The sequence below is a fragment of the Rhinatrema bivittatum genome, chromosome 3 (assembly GCF_901001135.1).
Source record: "Rhinatrema bivittatum chromosome 3, aRhiBiv1.1, whole genome shotgun sequence".
Classification (NCBI taxonomy): Eukaryota; Metazoa; Chordata; class Amphibia; order Gymnophiona; family Rhinatrematidae; genus Rhinatrema; species Rhinatrema bivittatum.
The window spans coordinates 249,126,573-249,145,042 of record NC_042617.1 but is presented as its reverse complement, the minus strand read 5'-3'; the positions used below and the strand labels follow the sequence as shown (position 1 = coordinate 249,145,042).

Below are 18,470 nucleotides of genomic sequence, written 5' to 3'. Positions count from 1 at the left end.
AAAAAACACTAAGAACTTGATTTATTAAGGAGTTTCTATTCTGAGCCTATTAGAAAAACCTCTGATAAATCCTATAATAAAAATAAAATAATACCTCTGGATATTAGGCATAAAGGATCCTCAGTATCTTGGGGTAATATCACTCTAATGTTCCTTGTCCTTAGGCATGCTCTGTAGTCAAGATCTCAGAGTATTATTAACCTCTATTAAAAACAATTGATTTCTAAAATTCAGTTATTCATGTGACACTCTAGCATGCCTGAGTTTTGCCCTGAGCTATGATGCCTTATTTTGGGCGGTGATACTCAGCTACCCTTTACTTGTCTTGTTCATGGCTGTAACTGTAATTGTGCATCGATATACCTAAATACTGCTTGTAGGACAACAGTGGTACACCTCAGTGGGGGGAGGGGGAGGGGGGGGGAACTTAGGGTTAAAAACCTATCATGGCGACGTGTTCTTGATAATGTTATTGCCTTTCACTTTTCATAATTGTTTTTGTACATGTTCTGTTTACTTATGCTAGTGGAATCTTGTATAGGCTGTGGATACGTGGCCAATAAAAAGTTATAAATTAAAAAAAATATGTTTTGTGTGCACTGCTAGTCTTACCTGGCTCGGAGTACTCCAAGATGGATGCCAAAGTACTACGGATAAGACTCGTCCACTGTTTGTGTGTTTTATCAGTCTTGGCCAATGAAGACGTTACAATAGTTTTTATCCCCTGCAGACTAGCACTGACTGGTGATGGGATTTGATTGTCCACTGACTTTATTGCAGTCTCTTTCAATATTCTTGTGATCAGGTAAAGGATTGTGGGTAATACAGTCATACACCCTGGAACAAAAGTATAACATACCTTTTGAGGGCTAATTCTAAAATATCTACTGTAGATAATGAAGTCTTACTAGTGTATGGGTTTACAAGATAAATATTTTTAAGTGAATACATTAACGACATATCACTCCAAGGATTCTTATGACATTATGTAATAAAACCTCCTGCTAATCACAGAGAGGATCTTGGCAATATCTTCTGAATGTATAACAATTAAGGACACCTTTACAGTTGTACAGACCAGCTTCATTCTTTACTCTCACACCAATTCTGATCCTCTGAAACCAAGGAAAGCTTGCACTTACTGACCAATATGCTCCCAACATCCTTAGGCTGTCTCACCACTCTGCTGGACCAAGCACACAAGCAGCTGGAATGCTGGACACATGGCACAGATGCACAATATGTCACACATCCAGGAAGCAGCAAGAAAGCACACATGCCACATGTACAAGATGTGGCATTTAAGGAAATAAAATGGGTGGCTGTGATAGCACTGGAGTGAGCAATGAAAGCTGTGGTGGTGTGTCTATGAACTTGCAAGTCTCGCCAGGACCATACCCATCCCAATGAATTCAGGTAGGAGAGGACCCAGAAGGCAAGAGCAAGCACAAAAATGACCTGCAGGAGCTGCAGGTATGTTTCCAAAATGAAACAGGGCGGCAAAAGGAGCAGTCTACATTTCAACTCCTGGCAGCAGAGTCCTAGCTGAGCTACAATGTGAGAGCAGTGCTGCTGAAAATTGAGTCTACCTTGTTGAGAGATCGTACGGCTGAAATGCCACCATGCTGGGGATGGAATGGGGTGGGGATCAGGGAGGAGTTGGGGAGGCCTTTTTTAAGTGTTCATTTTGACCGGCAAGTCCAAGAGCTTTTATTAATACTGCTGAGCAAACAAAAATAGGTGCCAGTGATGAAATTCTCTGGCTCCACTTTGCATTTTCTTTCAAAAACCAAAAGGACCTAACAGAAGACATTTATGAGCATAAATGCACTGAATGTTGCATAATCCTTCTTTTCTTTCTCATTGGTTGGATGTAAAGGAATAACATTGTCAGTACTTCTGGAACAACTTGGCTGCAGAAGCTGCTGGTATAAAGGAGACCATCCATATATATATTCTATGAAAGTCAGTCTAGAAGTGGAGCCCTACTCGGTGTGTGTATATCTCTCTATATCTCTCTATATCTCTCTATATCTCTCTATATCTCTATCTATATATCTATATATCTATATATCTATATATCTATATATCTATATCTCTATATCTATCTCTATATCTATCTCTATATCTATCTCTATCTCTATCTCTATATCTATATATATATATATATACACACACCGAGTAGGGCTCCACTTCTAGACTGACTTTCATAGAATAGGCCAGTAGTTAGACAGGAGTCAATTTAAAGATGTGCACAGTTCTCAAATTTTAGGCTCCTAAAATTTATGAAACTTTTCATCTTAATTTAGAGACCTACATTTTCAGTTGAAAATTAGTTAAATTTAGGTAATTAAAGCTTAGGCCTGCAATTTATTTTCATAGATTTAGGTCTCTAACAGGGTCATTTTTCAAAATGCGATGGGCCATTATCGTGTACAATAACACCCTAACACACACGATAACGACCACATCGTGACTATAAAATTTAGATGAGGGAAAGGGAAGGGGTTTGAGCGGGGTTTAAAAAATGTTGGCCTGGTTGCACTCTGGGCGATAACGTTTTATACATTATCGCTGGCAATAGCAGCAGAAATAACTACACCTTTTGCAGGAGCGCTATGGGGGCAATAGTGTGCACTGTGGCTGCAACCGTGGCGGGCGAAAACGGAATGAAAAATCTAGGCCTAAGTTAGGTTCCTAGTGTTGAAAATCTGTACTAAGTACCTTGCGGCCCTAATTTTACTCCACAGCCACCTACATTTTAGGCAACTAGGATCCTAAATTTAGATGCTTAACCCTAGTCAAATTTAAAATTGGAAAATGTAGGCTCTTACCTTCCTCAGCTAGGCACATAAACTCTCTGAAAATTGCCTTCATACACTCACACCCTATATAACAGGGGTAAGGTCTGGTATCCTGTACCTAGGATGCCATTCTGTTACAGGCAATGGCACTCAGAGATTTGCCCCACTGTCCATCACTCGGTCTTCAAAGTGCCACTAGTACCATCTAGTGTAAGCATGGTAACAATAATCGGAGAACACCTATTACTGATAAGCAATTTTATTTTCTTTGACAATAAGTAGATGAGCCACACAGATGGGACTCTCTACCTAAAAGTTATTTTCAAATAAGGATGAAAGACAATTGCCAAAGAGCAAGTGGTTGGTTTCTGTGGAGAAAACTCCATACATGTGTGTGTGCATGTGTCTAAATCTATTTCCTTTCACAGTTAGGCCAATACTGAAAGCTGAATGTCTATGTAAGTTAGACAGATAAGACTTACCCAGCTAACTTACAATGGATATTCAGCAACATAGCTATGCTACTGAATATCCCTGTCAAAATTGCTACTTAGCCGGGTAAGTGTTATCCAGCTAAGTTAAGACCTATTTAAATAGGACTAACTTATCTGGTTAACTTAACTGGATAAGTACAAATATTGCTACTAAACTGGCTAAGTTAACCAGGTAAGTGGTGCTGCTCCGATTTGCCCACCCATAACTTATCCGGCTATCTATTTAGCCAGATATTGAGTGACTGCCACTTATAAGTCCTGCTTATCTGGATAAGCAGTCCTTACCCCTGGTATACAGGGCATAGTGTATGGAGTCAATTTTCAAAGAGTTTAGGTGCCTAGTTTAGGTAGATATGCTAAAGTTTCCCCTTTGAATGTAGCGTTTAAATATCAACTCCAGTATCTTCTCACCTGTGTACATTTTCACATTCTGCTGTATAAAAAATACAAATCTAAATGATCTACTCTACAATTTCATCAGGAAAGAACAATTAAAGAACTATTCCAAAATTAAGAAAAACAAGTTTTGATTGTATAAGTCTTCACACTCCTTAGCTCAATACTTGGTGGAAGCCTCTTTTGCAGCAATTGAAGCCATGTGCCATTTAGGATAAGCGTCTATTAACTTTGCGCAGCGACATAATGCAGTTTTTGCTCATTCTTCTTGGCAGAATAATTCAAACTCTTTCAAGTTGGTGAGGATCATCTGTGAACTGTTGTCTTCAAGTCTTGCCACAGATTTTCTTTTATTTAATCTTTATTCTGGTTTTACAATATAAAAATGCATACTCAATTCTGAGAAAGAAACTGATGAGGGGCTATGAATCAAAAATTAATGAGGAAAAAAAATTAAACATCAAGAGTAATCCATCATTAATTAGACCACAAGAGGGGGAGAAAATAAAAGAAAATATTTAAATAAGAAAAAACAACAAGAATACAAAAATACAGTCAAGCTTGGATTCAGAGACATCCTATGGTCCCAACTTCCCTAAGAGGAGTCTTATTATGAATAAACTCCATTAACTGCAAGTTCTGAGAACACATATTTGATACCATCTAACTGAACAGAAAATTTTTCTTCCACAGTTTCCTTGTAAAACGCTCCCAAAGCAAGGACTGTAATATTGAAGACGACTTTTTTGTTGTTGTTGTTGCCTTTCCTTAGCAACATCAGGAAAAACTTCTATTTTTTGATCTAGAAACATCTTATCTTTTAAATGAAAAGTAGCTTTAGAGTCCATTGCTTGTCTGGCTCCAGCACAAAACTAACTGATAAAGTAGCCCTCTCCTTCATATCTTTTTGTGTCTATTTTAAGAAACCTGAAAGATTTAAATTAGATGCTTCATGAGGTCCCCCCTGAAGGCTCACCACAGATTTTCTATTGGATTCAGGTCTGGGCTTTGACTGGGTCATTTGAGGATATTCACTTTCTTTTTAATGTTGCTTTTGACTCTGAAAGGTGATTCTTCTTCCCAGGTCCATTTCTATGGCATACTAGAACAGGTTTTCTTCCAGGATCACCCTGTACTTTGCACCATCCATCTTTCCCTTAATCTTCACAAGCCTCCCTTTCCCTGTTGCTACAAAGCATCCATCACAACAATGCCACCACCTTGCTTACTGTAAAGAAGGCATTAGCAGGGTGATGTGCTGTGTTTAAAGCCAAACATATCACTTAGTACCAAGGCCAAAAAGTTCCAGTTTGGTTTCATCAGCCCACAAAACTTTCTCCCACATGGGTGCAGTGGCCCCTAAGTGTTCCTTTGCAATACTACGTGGCATAACATACAGCTTTTCTTTAGCAGTAGCTTCCTTTTTCCAAATAAGCTATGTTTGTGGAGACATCATTAACAGTCAAACATTTTCCACAGTCTTAACCAAGACCTCTGTAGTTTTATTTTTTTTTTTAAGTAATTTTAGGCCTTCCAGTGATCTTCCACAGCAGATTCCTTAACCAACAGTTACTGACTTTGGAGAATCAACTTGTTTGCAGCATTGTCTTGGTGGTGCCAAACTGTTTCCAATGATGGAACTGACAGTGCCCCATGGGATATTCAAACACGCTGAAATTTTCTTGTAACCTTCCCTCAGTGTATACCTTTCAATAACATTATCTCAGAGTTCTTTTGTCATCATCTTGTTCAGCATGTTTTGACCTTTGCTTTAAATTCACTTCTTACAACAGAAACAGTTTGATTCTTCATACAGTAGTATTTGAATTAGCTTAATTTACTGTGATTGGACTCAGGTGGGCTCTAATATATGGGACTTGTTAAGGCAATTTTTTTAACTGGAGGTAATTTGATTTTTCTATGATAAAAGGTGTGAAGACATACTATCAAGACTTTTATTCTTAAATACTTTTGGGATACTTCTATAATTGTTCTTTCATGGTGAAAGTGTAGAGTATATTGAATAGATCAGTATAAAACTCCTATATTAATGCATTTTGATTTTTATCTTTTACATGGCAGAATGTGAAATTTACAAAGGTGTGAAGACTTTACACATATACACAGACACATATATATGCACATACACCTTTTTTTTTCATTTTTCAAACAAGGACAACATAACAAGGAAAAACTAAAAATCATAAAAATGGATCTTAGGAGGAAGGAAATTGGGTTACATTTCACAAACCCAGCATCCTGATGGGAGGATATATTGACATAATAGTGACTAGTAAATGTATGGAACTCCATGTTGCAACCTTCTAAAATTTCCTCAGTGGGGAATGACCTTAGATTGGAAGCCAAAGTTGACATGGTTGTTCACTAACATCAGATTTGCCTCAGCATAACAATGGGAGATACAGTTTGCTACCAATTAGATAGGGTGATCTATTATTATTATTACACGGACTTATAGTCTGCCATCTTACCATTAAACTGTTCATGTCAGATAACCTAGGCAATAAATTAAAATCAACTAATATAATTAGAGGGACTTTCAGCTTATTGGGATCAAAGAAACAAAAAATGGCAACTATTGGACTTTCTGTAGACTTTAGTACATTCTAGATAGAAGGCAACAACACGTCCACATGTTTTTTCTTTAGGTACACAATTTCTTGTTAAATTCCCTTGCCGATGTCTGGTGAAATATGCTGGAAACAGCTATGTGTTTATAACATGTTGCATTTGGAAATGTTCTTGCAAATAATGTACCATCAGAGTTTAAACTTTTTCTAGAGACCAGATCTGGCTCCTGATCGTTTTCTACTGTGTTTGATAGGGAATTAGAAACATCTATAATCTCAAACTGAATTAGATTTCAGTAGTTTACTATTTTTTGTCAATGCTTTCTTCTTTATATATTTGCTACATTATCCATTTCGTTCCCTTCATTGAGAACTTTCAAAAGGAAGCATGTATTGAAGTATTGCTTGTTTTTATTCTCTCTCTTGAAATTTTCTCAAGTGAAGGTTTTTTTTTAAATTTCAGATAAAGAGACGGTTACTTGGATTTTGTTTTGAAATTATAATTAAAAAAAAGAAGACAACTGTTCTCTTACTATCCAGTGAAGAAAGTATAACCTTACCCTTATGGGTATGCAGCTTAAGGAAGAATGTTGGAAGGATGACTGATTAAGGTGGAAATCCAACACTACTTTAGGCAGAAGATTGGGATGGATGAGGAATGATGAATTTGGCAAATGGTGGCTTGGTGCTCACTGCCTTCACCTGCCGAAATTACTGTTGCTGAAAAAGCAACTTCCAGGTCAGGTACTGGACTTACAAAAGCTCTCTTCAAGCTTGGAGGCTTAAAGGGAGTTTTATTTATCTAGATTATAACAATGATGCTAATGGACTTTTAAGAACAATGAGGCAATTGAAATCTTTCTTGAGTTTCCAAGCACTAAAATCAGTGGTCTATGCCCTAGTAATAGCAGTAATAGACTGCTGTAATATCTACTGGGGCTTCCAAATAACTTGATTCAGAAACTCCAGGTAGTGCAAAACATGGCCGCAAGAATTGTCATGGGTTGATCTAGATGGGAATCAGCTGTGCCTTTCCTCTCAAGGTGACATTGGTTACCTGTGAGATTGTAAATGTAAATTTTTGGTCTTGCTTTTAACATCTTGCAGGGATTAGGTCCTCTGCATGTGTCTCATATGATATGTTGGACGAGTGGTACACCTTGTGGCTGAAGTCATCCATCGATTTATGGTCTTTGCCAGGTGGTGAATTGGCATGAAGTTTTGATCTTTTGGCTTGTAATAGTGCAGATTCCACTACTATCGAGTTGTGGGGTAATTGTGTGGATTTGTACATTGTGGAGTTCCGCATCTGGTACTTTAAGTCCATCTTCCTGGATGCAGCTATGGTGGTAAAAGGTTTCTCCCACATTTTATTAAGAACTTCATCCAGTACAGGATGTGGTGGCAAAGCTGTGGGCTCTGGAAGCATTTCAAATATTTTCAGTATGCCAAGAACCTCTGAGCAAGGGTCGGGTACCTTTCCCGTTTCAATATTTAATAGCCTACTTTCTTGATGAACTTTGCGTAGGACAAGTCTTCAGGAGGGGAATAAGGTTCCGGGAGACCCTCAGGAGGATCTGATGGGAATCCAGTGGATGAGGACGGCGACGATGAAGACCATTGTGAATCCAGAGAACCTGGCCGATCTGGAATTGGAGACGGTACCACCGGTTGAGTTGGAAGTAGAGAACTTGGTACGGCAGGTGGCGAAAGTGGAGAAGGTGGAACTAGAGGTTGAGGATGTGCAGCCTCCAGATCCTGGAAAAAAGTATTCAATGCTAGTGTAATTTGCAACATCGCTTTTGAAGCGAGGTGATGTTGTGAAAGCGCTGGAGGTGGAGTTGGTGGTGGAGGCAGTGCTCCTAGAAGCAAGTCTTGAAGAGGCCGGCACGGTGTTGGAACATTAAGTGAATGAGGTCTATTAAGTGAAGACCAATCAGACTGAGAACCTTCGGTACTTGAAGAGTCATGGTCCGAGGAAAGTTCCACATCTATTTCAGAGTCTGTCTGTGGAGTTTTAGATGACTCCAAATTTTTGTTTTTTGCGCCTTTTTAACATGTTTTTGGGCATGTAGTGAAGACTGTGACTTGGCGAGTGTTGGAGTTTTAGGTTGAGTCGAGAGTTTCACATGTTTTGCGTCACTATGTTTAGATGTGTCTTGCACTAAGTGTGCGGCATGCTTTGATGTGTCACATTTTGAGTCAATCTCTTTTGGTGCACCGTGTTGTGATGCTCCATGTGGTGACACGGCTTGACCTAATGCCCAGTGCCTCGGTGTGCCGTGATCTGATACACCGTGTTTTGGTGTGTTGTGTCCAGATGTGCCGTGTGCCAATGCACCGTGCTTCGAATGCTTTGGCCGTTTAGATTTTCCATGCTCCGAGCGCTGTGGTGTCGAGGAGCGAGAGCAAACGGGCACAGAGCCCTGTGACCCAAACAGCGCATGATGGGTATTCTGCTTGAGGGGAGTCGAGGCCTGAACATCCTTAAGCGGCCCTGGTGGTAGTACCGACCTGGCCGAGGCATCTTCCAGCAACGCTGATCTCTTGGCTGGCTTCTTCTTTGGTCTCTTCCCCGGTCCTGGCGAAGAGTGAGGTGATTTTAAAAGCGCGTTTTTTTCAGCGCATTGTCTTTGGGCCCAGGGCGACATACGACCACAGTCTCGACATGAGGCTTGGTCGTGCTCTGGGCCCAGGCAAATATAGCAGCAATTATGTCCATCAGTGATGGACATAATTGCTGCTATATTGGCAGTATTTAAAGCCAGATGGCTTAGGAACCATCACTGTCAAGAAAAAGAGGAAAAAATGGAAAAATTGAAAAAAATTCTCTTCAGAGACGAGGAGAAAAACCCCACGTGCAGTCCTGCTCGCGGAAAAAAAGAGACTGAGGTAAAAAGGCAATCGCGCGGGAAGCTCACCGTGCAGCCATACAGAGTTCAAAACTCTGTACTAACTGAGAAAACGCCGCCTACTGACTGGTCACGACGTGCTCCCAGACAGCATGGCTAATTCAGCCCTGCTATCGACGGGAAAAGCATGTTTTCTGTACATAAAAATACTTCAAAAAAAAAAAAAAAAGGAAAGTAATGCATAAATTGCTCCAAATATATATATTTATACATATATTTTTTCTTTTGATATATATATACATACATACATAGATACATACACACACACACACCAACCCTTTAGGTTATAAGTTATCCTCTCAAACACTCCTTAGAAATTAATTTACAATACTATAAACCTTGTACCCAAACTACAAAAGGCTTTATTTTAATCTATTCTATTACCTGTTTTGCATCAACATTTTTGTATATATTTTTATAGAACATCTAAAAGCAAGAAATTCCACAGTTTTTTCTGCTTTTCTGTGTGATATTAAGTCGGAGGTCCCGAAAGTTAAAAATAAATAAATAAATAAATTTTGAAATCGGCCTGCAGCTTGCGGGTTGAAACCCAGATGATCAATTTTGCTGGCATCCTGTTTCCGAACCCGTGGCTGTCAGCGGGTTTGAGAACAGACGCCGGCAAAATTGAGCGTCTGCTGTCAAACCCACTGACAGCCACCACTTCTGTCCAAAAGGAGGCGCTAGGGATGCACCTCTCCCGCGACTTTTACTATATCGGCCCGTATGTTACTATTTAACAACCTGTTTAATAAGGCCTTTGATGTGCTCAATTATTGAAGTCGAACAGTTATAATTATATAAGATGCAAAGGACATAATAAAGTGTTAAATTCTAAAGGCACTTATTATAATAGTGGTTCTCAACCTAGCCCAAAAAGCATCACAGTCATCTATTTTCAGACTATCCATAATGAATATGCATAAAATATTTGCACACATTGAAATCAACTTTCAAACCTATCCATGGTACAGCATTTGCACATGACAATGGATAAACAGAATTAATGCTAGAATTTAATTAACTGTTCCATGGGTACTGCACTATTTATAAAATACTGCATATTTCTGCTTTGAAAGTGTGTGTATATTTGCAATGCAAGAAAATGCAGTCTCTCTACATTTTATAAACATAGGCATGTATACTTCATGTACAAAATAATTGCATCAATGAGCGAACACCTAGAATTAAATGAGGCAGGTATTTTGTAAAGTATGCACATATAGGGGTAGAATTTAAAAGAATGTGCGCACGCGTCCATGTGCACGAACCACCCGGCGCGCAAACATGGAAGCCCGATTTTATAACATGCACGTGCAGGTGTGCGCATGCTATAAAATCAGGGGTGGGTGCACGCAAGGGGGTGCACATTAATGCAACTTGCATGCGCCGATGCCCACGGCCTTCCCCAGGTCCCTCCCAGGCCACTCCAATTTAGGAGCGGCCTGGGAGGGAACTTCCCTATCCCCCTAACCAGACTTTCCTACCCCTTCCCCTAACCTTCCTGCCCCCTAGCCCTATCCTAACCCCCCCAAACCCTTGTCCTACCTTTTGCACCTGCCTCGAGGCAGGCGCAAGTAGTACGTGCCGACACGCGATCCCCCGGCACAGCAGCAAATGGACGCTGTGCCGGGGGCCTCTAGCCCCGCCCCTTTAAAAAACCCCGGCACTTACAAGCCTCCCGGGGTTTACGTGTGTGACCGGGCCTTTGAAAATGGGCCCGGCGCACATAAGGCCTGGGTTTAAGCGCATAAATCTTTTAAAATCCGGGCCATATTGTTTTGAAAATACAGTTCATATTTGCGCATGTACGTGGAATCACCAATTTTCTGATATCTCCACTAGTCCACCCAGTCCTCTTTCAGTTTAATCACTTCACTCTGAACCTCAAACAGTCCACCCAGACCTCCTATCCAAAAACTACACACAACAGACAAGTCTGATTTCACTTGTGCAAATCAATTAGCAGGTGTAAAATTGTACTAAAAATTGGTAATATATGTGTGTATACCTTTTACAAAATAGCAACCACATGTACTTCTGAACCATAGAACACCCTCTACACCACCCCTTCTCCCCCCAGTAAAATGTGTGTGAGAAGCCAAAAATATGCATGTATGTTTACAAAACAGCATATATGCGTGCATCGACTATTAAAAATGTACTCCACTGACTCTTAGAAGCAGGTTAATATTAGTAAACACCTCTTACATATATTCATTATGGTAGCCTCAGAGTGCTCCTGAAGACTAAGTTGAAGACTGCGCATCGCATGGACTACTGTGAACATACCCATTTGCTGTTGAACCTTGCAGCTGCTGTTGCTTAGCCTGGTTTTTTTTTGTTGTTTTTTTTTTAAAACTAATCTACCAAAAAACATACCTAGGATACTTATCCAATTAAATATTACCTTCTGGGGCACAAAGAGATGGAAGGTCAGACAGGATGCTAACTGTTGCTGCCACAAGTCGGGCACTCTCCTCTGACAGCTGCTGTAGTTTGCTGGGTGCATGACTCGGCGAGTCTGCCACCTTAGCACTGAGCTGAGGCAAGTGCCGCACTAAGATGAACATCAACAACTCCATAGCTGCAAAGACCAAGGATTTTCCAGGAACAAGAGCACCTTGGTCATTCCCTTCACCTAGTGCTGCACCAGTTTCTTTTTCTTTTCTGTCATCTTCATCTGTAACAAATAGTTCAAACAGAAAAAAAAAATTAAAAGGAGTACAAAGAAAGTTAAGACACCAACTGTGTATGCTACAGTTCTAAAAGACAAAGTAGAGGCGAGCAAGAAAAGGGTTACTAAAATTGTGCAGTCTCTGCACTGAAAGCTCCATTAAAATAAGACTTAAGGACCTTAATATGTATAACTTACATTTAGCCTTCTCTCATATCTGCTGTATTAGAGATAGCAGAGTTGCTTATCTGAAACAGGTGTTCTCCCAGGACAGCAGGATGTTAGTCCTCACATGTGGGTGACATCATCAGATGGAGCCCTGTCACAGAATAATTTTGTCAAAGTTTCTAGAACTTTGACTGGCACACTGAGCATGCCCAGCATGCCATTAACCCTGTGGACACATGGGGTCCTCCTTCAGTCTCGTTTGTAGCAAAATGTACGAGTGAAAAATAAAATAAGAAAACGCTATCGAACCCAACTCCACGGGGTGGCAGGCAGGTTTCATGAGGACCAACATCCTGCTATCCTGGGAGAACACCTGTTACAGGTAAGCAACTCTGCTTTCTCCCAAGACAAGCAGGATGGTAGTCCTCACATGTGGGTGAATAGCAAGCTACAGGCTGACTCATATGAAGCAGGCCAAGCAGCAGATAACATGTGCAACAGGCACAACAACTGGGGTGCTGCTGGCAACTATGAGGCAGCCTGAAATTCACAGCGGGTTGAGGTAGGACGAGTTGGGTTTTTACACTGGGAATAACTTCCGTAGGACAAACTGGTCAAAGATGTAGTCTTGTCTGCCAGTCTTGTCAAGACCATAGTGGGCCTCGAAGGTGTGGCTAGAACTCCACGTCACAGCCCTGCAGATGTCGGCAATCGGTACTGAACGATAGTGTGCTACTGACGTTGCCATAGCCCTGACTGAGTGTGCCTTCACTCGTCCTTGAACTGGAAGGTCCGCTTGCTGGTAGCAGAATGCAATGCAGTTTGCTAACCAGTTGAAGAGAGTCTGTTTGCCCACCACAGCTCCAAGTTTGTTTTTGTCAAAAGAAACAAAGAGCTGGGTGGACTTCCTGTGGACTGCAGTGCGGTCTAAGTAAAATGCAAGCGCACACTTATAGTCCAAGGTATACAGAGCTCACTCACTCGGTTGAGTGTGAGGCCTTGGAAAGAAAATGGGCAAGACAATAGACTGATTTAAGTGGAAATCTGTTACCATCTTAGGAAGGAATTTAGGGTGAGTGCGGAGAACCACCCTGTCATGGAGGAACCTTGTGTAGGGTGAGTAGGTCACAAGGGCCTGTAACTCACTGACCCTGCGATCAGATGTTATGGCTGCCAGGAAAATGACTTTCCATGTAAGATATGAGGTCGCAGGAATGTAGAGGCTGAAAGGGAGGATGCATGAGCCGTGCAAGAACTACATTGAGGTCCCATGCCACGACCAGTGGTCGTAGAGGGGGCTTAAGCTGTATCAAGTGTCTCATGAAGTAACCCACAAGGGGTTGAGCCGTTATCGGGACATCCCCTATTCCTTGATGGTATGCAGAGATGGCACTGAGGATATCCTTATGGAGGATATCTAGAGACCAGATTCCGAGATGTGCCAGAGATAGTCTAAGAGTTTCGGTGTGGGGCAAAAAAAGGGATCAAAGCCTTTCTGTGTGCACCAAAGGTAAACCTCTTCCACTTAGAGCGGGAAGACTTCCGCATGGAAGGCTTTTGTCAAGCTACGAAGACTTGAGAGACGCTACTAGAAAGATTGAGGGGTTTGTAATATCAACCTTTCAACATCCAGGCCATCAGAGACAGGGTCTGGAGGTTTGAGTGGCGTAAATTGCCGTGATTCTGTGTTATGAGGTTGGGCGCAGTGCCCAGGTGAATGGGCTCCTGGACAGATAGGTCGAGAAGTATGGGAAACCAGACTTGGCGTGGCCAATATGGGGCTATGAGTATCATTGAGCCTTGGTTCTGTTGTAGCTTCACGAGAGTCTTGCTGATTAGCGGAATCAGAGGGTAAGCATATAGCAGGTCTAGGCATCCATGGTTGGTGCTCTTTGGTTCCTATGTAGGGAGCAGAAGCGTTCCACTTTGCGGCTCTGTTCGGACGCAAAGAGGTCGATGGTCGGCTGACTCCACCGGTGGAAGATTCTGCTCGCAACAGAGGGATCCAGAGACCACTCGTGGGGCTGGAAACTTCGGCTGAGGTGGTCCACTACTGCATTCTGTGTGCCTGCCAGATAAGTGGCTCGCAGTAGTATTGAGTGCGATAGGGCCCAGGCCCAAATCTGCACCGCCTCTTTGTAGAGGTTCTTGGATTCCTATGTGAAGGTAAGCTTCCGTCAAGTCCAAAGCAGCCAAAAACTCGCCTTTGTGGACTGCCGCAATGACCGACCTCAACGTCTCCATTCGAAACCGAGGTACCCGCAATGCCCTGTTGACTTGTTTGAGGTCCAAAATCGGCCAAAAGGATCCTTCCTTTTTGGGCACCACGAAATAAATAGAGTAGCATCCGGTCCGGCATTCTGACCGGGGAACTGAAACAATGGCTCCTACAGCCCTCAACCGAGAAGGTCTGAAGAACCACTTGCTGCTTCTGGGGCGGTCTGCAAGGAGACACTAGAAAGAGATCCCGAAGGGGACGAGCAAAATCCAAAACATAACAGCGACTTATAATATCTAGAACCCACTGGTCTGAGGTAATTTTGACTCATTCCTCACGAAACTGGAATAGCCGGCCCCCGATCTTCGGTATGGAAGAATGGGCCGGCACCCCTTCATTGGGTTGGTTTGTTGTTGTGGGCGAAGGCATGGGCACCAACTCGCTGAGGCCGCCTGCCCCGAAAGGAATACGACCATGACTGTGCCCTCGAAACTGCTTGCCTAGGGGTATGTGCAGATGAACCCCTACCCGACCGGAAGAGACGCTGCCCCCTAAAACGGCCCCTGTAGCTACCGGGCGAGAGGCCCGACCTGGGTTTGTCCTCTGGCAGCTTATAAACCTTGTTGTCTCCCAAGGCTTTTATGAGTTGTTCCAGCTCGTTTCCAAACAATAGCTTACCCCGGAAAGGGAAGGACCCCACTTGAGATTTAGATGAGGCATCCGTTGACCAGTTACGGAGCCATAGGAGATGCCTTGCGGACACCGCTGAAGACATAGTGTGGGCCGAAGTATGCAGGAGATCATACAAGGCGTCTGTCATATAGGCGACCGCTGATTCCATGCGATTCGCCTGCTCATCCTCTCCCGGGGAAAGGTCTTGGGCCGTAAGCATTTGTTGAACCCAACGTAGCAGAGTTCTCTGCATAAGGCTACTACATACTGCGGCCCGCACACCCAAGGCGGACACTTCAAATATTCTCTTGAGCAACACTTCCAGCTTCCTATCTTGAAAATCCTTGAGCGCTGTGCCTCCCGTCACTGGGATAGTAGTATGCTTGGCTATTGCCGTGACCGCCGAGTCCACCTTAGGAATTTTAAGGAGGTCGAGAGAATCATTAGGGAGTGGGTACAGTTTTTCCATGGTCCTGCTAACTCTTAATGAGGCCGCCGGAGTCTCCCACTCACGGGATACAAGTTGGAACAGCTTCGGATGAAAAGGAAAAGTTTGCGGTGGGGCACGAAGCCCAGCTAAAACTGAATCACCTGTAGAGGTATCTGACGTCTCCTGTGGGATAGGAAGCTCCAGCTCCTGAAGTACGTGCGAAATCAAGGGATCCAGCTCTTCCCTTCAGAAAAGACAGAGGACCTGGGGGTCATCCCCCTCCACCGGGGTTGCATAGTCACCCGTATCTCCCATGTTCTGGGTGGATGCATCCTGAGACCCTGGGTCCACCAGGGCAAGCGAGTCAGGTAGTCCATCCCCCGGGTCAGAGTGAGGGATGCGAGATTCCGACCTTCCCTGACCCATGGAAGCCTTAAGGATCTTAGCTGGGCTAGGAGACTGGGGTTCCCACTCAGTCTCCACTTCCATATCCACCCCTTCCCACCACCCCTCCTGCTCACTTCCCTTGCAATCCTCAGCCCCCCTTACCCCGCCCTCTCACCCCCTAGCAACCCCTCCCTGAAAGTACCCGTGCTTTAATGTACCCCTTTTCACTCTACCCCACCCGCCCCCTTCCCCCTGTTCCCTCCCTCCTTATTCCCCCTCACTAGCATTTAACTATACATATGTACACTTGCCTCCTCATACTGTAAATAAGCCGTCATATGCTAATTTCTCAAGTGTACATGCCTCGTTAACTTTGTTTATAAGTTCTTTTGCATATTTAACCCTATCTTGAATGCAAAAAGTTGTAATTCTGCTCGTTGACTCTCCTCCTTTCTATTTCGCATATTACCCAGTTAGCCCTTCCCTTGTTCACTGTAATTTCCTTTCTCAGTTACTTGTAAACCGACATGATGTGTCCTACGAATGCCGGTATAAAAAAGTTTTAAATAAATAAAAATAAATAAATAAGATAAAATTAGAAGAAAACGGGTACTTTCGCTTTAAGGCTCCTCCACTGTCCATTCCCCCGGGGGGGGGGGGGGAAGGGGCCCCCCCCGGGGGAATGGACAGTGCATCTGCAGGCAACCCGCATGGTCTGTGTGGACTTAGGGCCGGCGGGGACAGAGGAGGAGGGAGGATCTTCTCCCTCCTCAGAGAAATCAGCGTCCCCGTCCGAAGGAGGCAAGATGGCTGCCGCTCCCGCGCTAATCGGGAGCGAGCCAGGCCTCTACCTCTCAGCCATGTGAGCGCCGTGCGATGCTTTCGGCCTTGCAATGGCCTCCCCCCGTGCCAGCACTGAACATCGCGAAGGCCCCTCGCCCCTGGGGAAACACCGGGAGCAGAGGCCTTCGTGGGAGAGCCAGAGCCCCGGCTCTCCAGAAGATAGACAAGCCGTCCCTCGGCATTAATCGCAGCCGGGTGAAAGCTCCACCCCCCTCCGGAGGCCCGGGAGACTGCAGGCAGGCAGGCACGGCTGAGCTAAAAATCCTGTCTAATGAAATAAACTGCTTCGGTATTATGGCTACTTGTAAATTTTTTTTTTTTTTTTCAAAACTGACTACTCAGCCCTCAGGGAACGGCAGCATTCAGGAACAGAGGAATTAAGTCGTCTCTGAGGGAGGGGGAGAGTGACTGGCCCACCGGTATATCTTCCCCCTCTGCTCACCGGGCTACTGCACTAAAACTCCGGGAATTGGTTATATAGGGCAAGGCCCTGCCTTGCCTGCCTGTGGCTGGCTGCTGCAGAAACTGCTAAAAAGGTTCAGAAAGGGCAAATTAAATTAACACACCTTTTTTTTTTTTAAATGATCTAGTGAAAGGCTCTTTATGGTAGAATCAAACCTGTCGGGACAAGTCCCCAGGAATTTTGAGAGAATCAGGACCGCAGGTTATGCCTCTCAATCTGCTGGAGTCAGAGAAAATACTGAGGGATCGCCGGTGGCACCCCAAGTTATATGGGAGGTGCTTTTCAGCTTTTCTCTGACTCCATCTGCTGGAAGTGAGGCATAATCCAGCATTCTGGACTGATCCTGATACGTGCAGGGAAACAAGAACTGAAAAAGGCCCCCACATGATTAATGACATTTGATGGCTTGGCACATGCTTAATAGAACTTGCTGAAGGCCCTGAAGTCAATGCATTGCCCCAGGCTTTGTAGGATAGTGTCACCCACCTGCAAGGATTTCATATGCTGTTTGCACTCAGAGAAATATTAATTACAAATACTCAATTAGTACACATCATTTTAGAAACAAAACTATTCTCTAAAATGGGAGAAGGTTCAACTTCCATGGTGGACCTATAAGTGTGATGACTAATTTTAAAATTTCATAAAATTATAGCATAAAATAGCAATCCTGCAGGAGACTGAAGATTAATGCATCTTTCAGGCTATTCCTCAAGCTGGAAGGTGTCAGAAGGATAGCAAAGGCTGTGCTCACAACCCCCAAATGGGAATACTAGCAGTGTCCTAGCAACATCACCTGCTGTAGGCCATCACAATCCTGTTCCACAGAAAGTTCTGATCTGTCCTTTCATCCTGCTTCAATGCCTGAGACAGACGAGGATAACAAGATAGATTAGACGCCATGAAATAGTCCAATCTCTGAGATTTACTGAAATGGAGACGTGATTTTTTTATTATTTTTTTTATTATTTATTTAGTGAATTTCAACTCTTATTCGAATGTTGTTTGAATGATCTTTCAAGCCACATTTTAACAGACCACCAGACTTCTGATAAACAAATTAATTAATGCATGCACATTTTTACACATGAAGACTAATCAGACATAGGTAAAATCATATCACACTGTTTCCTGGTCACTATATTTTTCATTTGTTCTGGTATTGTTGTGTTTCTTTCATTCATTCTACCATCGTTTGTTTTTCAAGGTTTTCAATTTTTCATTTAATTTAAATTAATCAGCATATGTTATTTGATTCTATGTGTTACCTTTGTTTTTAATTTTGATTTTAATTATTTTAAGTTTTTGTCTTGTATGATAAGTTATATTTGTTATTTATGTGTTTTAGCCCCTGAGGCAACCCCCGTGTGGGGCGAAACTCGGCCTGAGTCGGGCATACATATAAAGATCACGTC

The 18,470-nt window shown here is 42.9% G+C and overlaps 1 protein-coding gene across 1 annotated transcript in view; it reads right to left on the bottom strand.

Annotated features, from left to right (window-relative positions):
- Positions 1-18,470, bottom strand: part of HEATR5B (HEAT repeat containing 5B) — a 571,627-nt gene that overhangs the window by 46,449 nt on the left and 506,708 nt on the right. Inside the window, 2 exon segments of the mRNA XM_029594411.1 lie at positions 613-837; positions 11,608-11,880. Of these exon segments, the coding sequence (XP_029450271.1) occupies positions 613-837; positions 11,608-11,880 (498 nt within the window).